Below are 7,575 nucleotides of genomic sequence, written 5' to 3' on the forward strand. Positions count from 1 at the left end.
ATATATATATATATATATATATATATATATATATATATATATATATATATATATATATATATATGTATGTATATATAATATATATATATTATATATTAATTATATATATATATATATATATACATATTTATAAATACATATATATATGTATGTATATATTATATATATACATATTTGTAAATATATATATATATCTATGTATATATATATATATATATATATATATATATATATATATATATATATAAAATAGATACAAGCAATTGTAGTATATAAAGTAAGATTATATATAAAATCAGTTTCATCTATTTTAGATTCCAATGTTGAGAAAGAAGATTGTTCTATATAATATATATATTATATATATTTTATATATCCAATGTTATAGAATATATATATATATGTATCTATATATATATATATATATATATATATATATATATATATATATATATATATATTATATATTATATATATATATATATATGTACAAATATACTCATATGTATATGTGTACATATATATATATATATATATATATATATATATATATATATATATATATATATATATATATGTATGTGTGTGTGTGTGTGTGTGTGTGTAAACATTTACATATATATACATATATATATATATATACATACATATTTGAAAGAGAACAGTACCATTAATGGCAATGTCTATAATTTTCCTTTTACATCATGACGAATTTATTTGTTCGAGGTGCATGCAAATATTATGATGATATGTTCTGTGATATAAGTGTTTGGAAACTGAATAATTTAAGGAATGTAAATAATATGTGAAAAAAAGTCTCGAGTCAAGTTCATATAATTTTTATGATGTAACTCAAATATAGTATCACTCGTGATAAATTTCTTTTCCAGAGTTCAATACACGAATTTTATTCTCAATGTAAAACTTTGATAGAAAATAATAAAATATCACTAACAGGATTCCTAATAGAAAACAATCTTTTATCCTTACATTCCTCATAAATTGTTGAGCACTTTATAGATTTAATATCCATAAAAATTAATTAAACAAGTGGAAAATTGATTTATGAAGGGTAATGTAACCCAGTTCCTCCTTCCAAGATTACACAGTAAGAGGATGATCGCTTTATAGATTCAATATCCACGAAAATGAATAAAAACAAGTGGAAAACTGATTCCTGAAGGATGACATAGACCAAATCCTCCTTCCAAGATTACACAGTAAGAGGTTGAACCGACACTGTACATGTTTTCATATTAAGACTAATCGGAAAATGCTGTAGGTGTGTCCATCTCGAGGTAATAGTATAATAATGCTGACGAAACGGCGATGAAAGAGAAACAGAATTCTTTGTACTCGTACGTACAAAAGCTGGCGGCACTGCACCATACTTTCATATCATTATGATATGTTTCTTACTATAAGGAACTACCGACGGACGATCCTGATTCCGAATCGCCTTATAAACGATTCGCCACTCGGCGGAGGCGTCTCACATACATACACATATTATAGTACATGGGGTTCACGGACATCAAAATTGGCTTCGCGGTTTGTTGAGCATTTCTGTGGGTCCTCTAATTCTCCCTCCGGTGAATGGTTTTGCCAAAGTGTCCTAATATGTTTTACGCTGTCGCCAGGAACTTTTTTCACATTTTTTCATATGTCATTGAGTGGAGAAGCGTAGCAGCTTTGGGTTAGCAGCCTTCTTGAAAGGCTAAGTGCCGGCGGGGAACGCGGAATGTCAGATCTCGTTTTAAATGTTAAAGCTGTTTTCATTGTCACAACTTTTTTTTTTTACACTATCGTAACTTTATATTATCAACACTGCCACATAACCTTTTCACATTTCACCAATATGAATTAAAGATAAATGCACATACAAATTGCAAATAAATTTTGTAAACGAAGTAGAAAAATTTACTTTGAAATTTTCCACTCGTTTGTGACCAGATCTACGTATTACTCCACGGAACTCTTTGCACTGATGTTTAGTTAAATATAACAGAATTAAATGTTACATTAACTCTCCTATTGAGTAAATAGGAGAAATTTAAATGTAACAGTGTGTAGTCTAATCGACATTAGATTCAAAACCATCGACTTTCCTTACGCTACGTAATAGTAGTGTCGACGCAAGATTCGTTCATCCATACACATTTTTCTGTACGCGATGAGAATTATCATTCTCAGTTTTTAATTCAATTAAGGACACTCGCCTCTCCTCACACAAGAGGCTGGGCGTTGCACAACGGCTTCCGAAGGACCTGAGAGAGAGAGAGAGAGAGAGAGAGAGAGAGAGAGAGAGAGAGAGAGAGAGAGACTCCAAATAAAGAGCGAAACGTCCACAACAATGGAGACAGAAGAAGAATGAGAAGCGAGAAAGGAAGATCTCCTGAAGAAGACGACCTCCTCCTTCGTTTATAATGACGCTTCCGGCGTCATTCCTCCGCTGAAGAGCCTCACGGTCATTTGTCTCCCGAGGTCGATGTCTTCTTCAGTTATTAAGGAAGTGGCTTCCTCACTCAGGAGTTCCCTCCCACTCCCCACCACCACTCCAAGGGCCCCTACTCCTCCTAAATCTCTTCTCCTGCCTTCCAGGGAGGCCTTCGTCCCCCCTCGTATGTAGCTGACGTCCAGACCCCCTCCCCCTCCTCTGCTGCCTTCCAACGGCCCACCTTCCTCCCCGTATTCATCGTCCAAACGGCACCCCCCTACTCTCCCGCCACCTTCGACGCCGCTGCTTCCCGTAGAAGAATACCCTCTTCCGTCGCCCGAGCCTTCGGGCAGCAAGGGCGAGGCGTAGGAGAGGTGACCTCTGTCGCCTCCCGTCTTCGAAGGGAACGAGCCGTACATGGAGGCATCGTCTTCCTCGTATCGCTGGTAGCTCGCCTGGAATGGGGGAAATGGGTGCAGTTGGGGGAAATGGAATCGTTTGCTGAGGATTAATTGAATACGGATTTCAAGTGTTTCTAGGGGCTTAGGGAGAATTAAAAGGAGAGAGAGAAAAGGTTGATAAACAAAGAGTCTTAGAATAAAACATGCAGGAGGTTTGATAGATAGTGTCCAAGTAAATAGTAATTTTGTGCGGATGGATTATTATAAAAATTGATATATATTTGACTGAAAGATGCAGAGTTGAATGATGCAAGAATTGGAGGGATTAGAATAACTTTAGAGTTTTGGTTTTAGTGAAAGTTGAGTACTTAAACGGATTGATCAGGATGATAAAAATAGAAAACTTCTTTAGCTAATGGCATTGTGAAAAATTATTGTGGAATAAATGAGATAAACAGTTGTCCATTTATATGTGGGAAAAAGGTGATGTGGTCTAAAATGACTTAATGATATACCAAAGAATGGATTCAATTGCAGGCTACATCTATAAGAAAAAATTGGTTAAAAAAATTAGGCTTTAATAATAAATATATTCTTTTTAGGTTAAAAGATCAGTACAGTCATTTGGCAATAGGAATTGAATATATATATATATATAAATATATATATATATATATATATATATATATATATATATATATATATATATATATAAATATATATATATATATATATATATATATATATATATATATATATATACATACATATATACATATATATACATATATATATATATGTATGTATGTATTCATATATACATATATATATATGTATATGTATGTATGTATTCATATATATATATATATATATATATATATATATATATATACATATATACATATATCCTTACCTCCGCACTGAATCCTTTGGCTAGGATATCCTGCGAGGATCCGTTTTCACGGATGTGAGATCCTTCACCAGACGCCTCGACACCTATTGTGTGGAAAAGGAACATTTTAGTTATTTTATTTTCATAATAATTTTCAGAACTGATGTTTCTTTTCATTTTTTCTCATGGAATTGTTGCGTACAGTCTTTCGGGTTTTCAAGAGGTTAGGAAATGTTGTATTTATTAAAATTGTCTTGTCTCTTCGGGCTATATACTGATAATTATTCTTACTTGTTTTGTAGATATATATATATATATATATATATATATATATATATATATATATATATATATATATATATATATATATATATATATATGTATATTTGTATTTATAAATATATATATGCATATATATTTTATATATATAAATATATAAATATATCAACACACACACACATATATATACATATATATATATATATATTTATACATATAAATATATATGTATATAAATATATATATATGCGTGTGTGTGTATGTGTGTGATTTAAATGCATTATTAAACTAACCTAAATCGTTTTCCGTTCTCAAAAAGAAATACATTTTTGGCAGCTATAAACTAGTGTGAACAAATAACAATCAATCATAATCACTGAAGGTAACTACTCAGATGACAGGAATAAAAGAAAAAATTACATTTTAAAACTTGTATAAAAAGGTAATTTAGAAGTACATTTATAAGTGTCCCAAATTTTTAAGAGTATTCTCATTTATATTTCCAACTCAACTCACTTATGAGGTCAGGATTGTTCTCCTTCAGGATGACCTGGGCGTGCAGGATGTCCCTGTGGGCAGGATGCTTCATCTTCTTCCTTACCCAGCACAGGATTGCTATGACCAGGGCGCCTGTCACGGCTATAATCCCTCCCACCACGCCCATAATGAACATAGGAGGCGAGGGTGGTACCATGGAAGGTAAGCCTGGAATAAATAGACATAATATGTATGTATGCATGTATATATATATATATATATATATATATATATATACATATATTTATATCTTTATCTTTATAGACACACACATATATATATGTATATGTATATATATATATACTGTATACATACATACATGCACATATATATACATACATACATACATATGTACTAAACATATATATATGTATATATACATAACATACATATATATAGATATAATTGTTATGGTAACCTGTGTAAAGAAATCATAAATGAATCTTTTAGGATCTAAATTAGATTGCTCTATTGTTCTTGTGTTTATGTGTGTGTATGTATGTATGTATGTATGTATACATATATATATATACACATATAGACACAAGAAAATTATATACATATATATATATATATATATTAGACACCATATAGACACAAGAAAAAAAGATTAATTGATGATTACTTTACACAAGTTACCACAACAATTCTTCTTGACCCAATTCTGACATAACAGGAAAAAAAAAAAAAAAGTACCCAAAGCCCCACCTCCCGCCCCCAACTCACTCTTCCGCATCTCCGCCTTCTTCAGAGTCAAGATGATGAACTTGCTGGGCTTGCTCCTTCCTCTGCTGTTGAAGGATACCACCTTCGCCCTGTAGGTATTCCCTGGGTCCAAGGGCTTGGCCTTGAAGGTCGGGGTCTGGCTCGTCATGTTGAGGACCAGGTGGTCGTCCTTCGTCTCCCAAATCTTGAGGACGGAAGAGAAATTATCATTTTTTATAATATTAATAATTAATAATAATAATAAGAGATGTGTTGAATTAAAGGCAATAATACTACTACTACTACTACTACTAATAATAATAATAATAAAATTAGTGTTACTTTAGGAAATAGTAATAATATTAATAATAATAATAACAAATAAAATAATAATAATAATAATAATAATAATAATAATAATAATAATAATAATAATAATAATAATGTTATTATTGAACCAAACAAAAACATCTTTCAGTTTTCTTCTGAAGATGGAAAGAGAAACCCACAAGATTCTTGTGTATAACTTGTTTACTGGTAAATATTTACATATATTACTTTGATCTCGAGCACTTTCAGGTCCTAACTGTGACCCTTTTTCAAGAGATGAGGTAGTCAGGCTGGTTCAAGGCCCAGCAATCTTCTGGAACTTCTTCTCCCTGTGCTGTCATTTATATGATGGCTGTCCTGGTTTCCATTCTCTTGAGAGTTGTTAATCTCCTCCTGATGGTCAGTGGTATTAATCCTTGTGGTATGTGAGTAGTCACCATCGGTCTGTTGGGCAGGAGACCTAACCTCCAGGTCAGAAGGGTCGATCTTAGCTTCTTTTAATATTAAAGATCGGCTTATGGGATCTTCTGAGGTAAATCTTTTGTTTCCTTCTATCACTTTAATCTGTCTGATGAGTACCCCTTCCACTACCCCCCTATGACTGATGTTATTGCTTTTGTGTATAAGCCTACTGTTTTTAAAATCCATCCTATGGTCCTTTTCCCAACAATGCCTAGCTATAGCACTCCCCTGTGAGTTGATTCTAGTCCTTATTCCCCTACCTGTTTCACCCACATATTTGTCTCACAATGGTTGCAATTAATTATGTATACTCCCCTACATCATCTGCATTACTATCTTCTCCTTCAATTTATTTTTGCATACTTTGTTTTTTACGGTGTTGTCAAAGGTATACACAAATTTATATTTAATTTCTTTCATTTTTATGTAATTTGTTTCATTTTAGGCATAAAAGGGAGGAAACTATTTTCTTGTTTTCTGTATTCCATGTACTCTCTGCATTTTCCCTGTAAAAAATCCTCCTAGCTTTGGTTCAGAAAAAGGGCACTCAACAAAGCTAGGAGGATTTTTTACAGGGAAAATGCAGAGAGTACATGGAATACAGAAAACAAGAAAATAGTTTCCCTCCCTTATATGCCTAAAATGAAACAAATTACATCAAAAATGAAAGAAATTAAATATAAATTTGTGTATACCTTTGACAACACCATAAAAAACAATGTAAAAATAAATTGGAAGGAGAAGATAGTAATGCAGATGATGTAGGGGGAGTATATATAATTAATTGCAACCATTGTGGGGACAAATATGTGGGTGAAACAGGTAGGGGAATAAGGACTAGAATCAACTCACAGGGGAGTGCTATAGCTAGGCATTGTTGGGAAAAGGACCATAGGATGGATTTTAAAAACAGTAGGCTTATACACAAAAGCAATAACATCAGTCATAGGGGGTAGTGGAAGGGGCACTCATCAGACAGATTAAAGTGATAGAAGGAAACAAAGGATTTACCTCAGAAGATCCCATAAGCCGATCTTTAATATTAAAAGAAGCTAAGATCGACCCTTCTGACCTGGAGGTTAGGTCTCCTGCCCAACAGACCGATGGTGACTACTCACATACCACAAGGATTAATACCACTGACCATCAGGGGGAGATTAACAACTCTCAAGAGAATGGAAACCAGGACAGCCATCATATAAATGACAGCACAGGGAGAAGAAGTTCCAGAAGATTGCTGGGCCTTGAACCAGCCTGACTACCTCATCTCTTGAAAAAGGGTCACAGTTAGGACCTGAAAGTGCTCGAGATCAAAGTAATATGTAAATATTTACCAGTAAACAAGTTATACACAAGAATCTTGTGGGTTTCTCTTTCAATGTTATTATTATTATTATTTATTATTATTATTATTATTATTATTATTATTATTATTATTATTATTATTATTATTGCTGAGCATTGATGTTAATAGCATCATATATGCATTGAAATAATAATGATGATAATAGTAATAACAATAATTATCATTT

At 32.2% G+C, this 7,575-nt stretch overlaps 1 protein-coding gene across 1 annotated transcript in view; it reads right to left on the reverse strand.

Annotated features, from left to right (window-relative positions):
• Positions 1 to 591: 591 nt before the first annotated feature.
• LOC136826268 (nephrin-like) overlaps positions 592 to 7,575 on the reverse strand; it is a 166,254-nt gene continuing 159,270 nt past the window's right edge. Inside the window, 4 exon segments of the mRNA XM_067083400.1 lie at positions 592 to 2,892; positions 3,752 to 3,834; positions 4,526 to 4,714; positions 5,273 to 5,456. Of these exon segments, the coding sequence (XP_066939501.1) occupies positions 2,422 to 2,892; positions 3,752 to 3,834; positions 4,526 to 4,714; positions 5,273 to 5,456 (927 nt within the window). The 3' untranslated portion in view covers positions 592 to 2,421.

This window comes from Macrobrachium rosenbergii, chromosome 40, assembly GCF_040412425.1.
Source record: "Macrobrachium rosenbergii isolate ZJJX-2024 chromosome 40, ASM4041242v1, whole genome shotgun sequence".
Lineage (NCBI taxonomy): Eukaryota > Metazoa > Arthropoda > Malacostraca > Decapoda > Palaemonidae > Macrobrachium > Macrobrachium rosenbergii.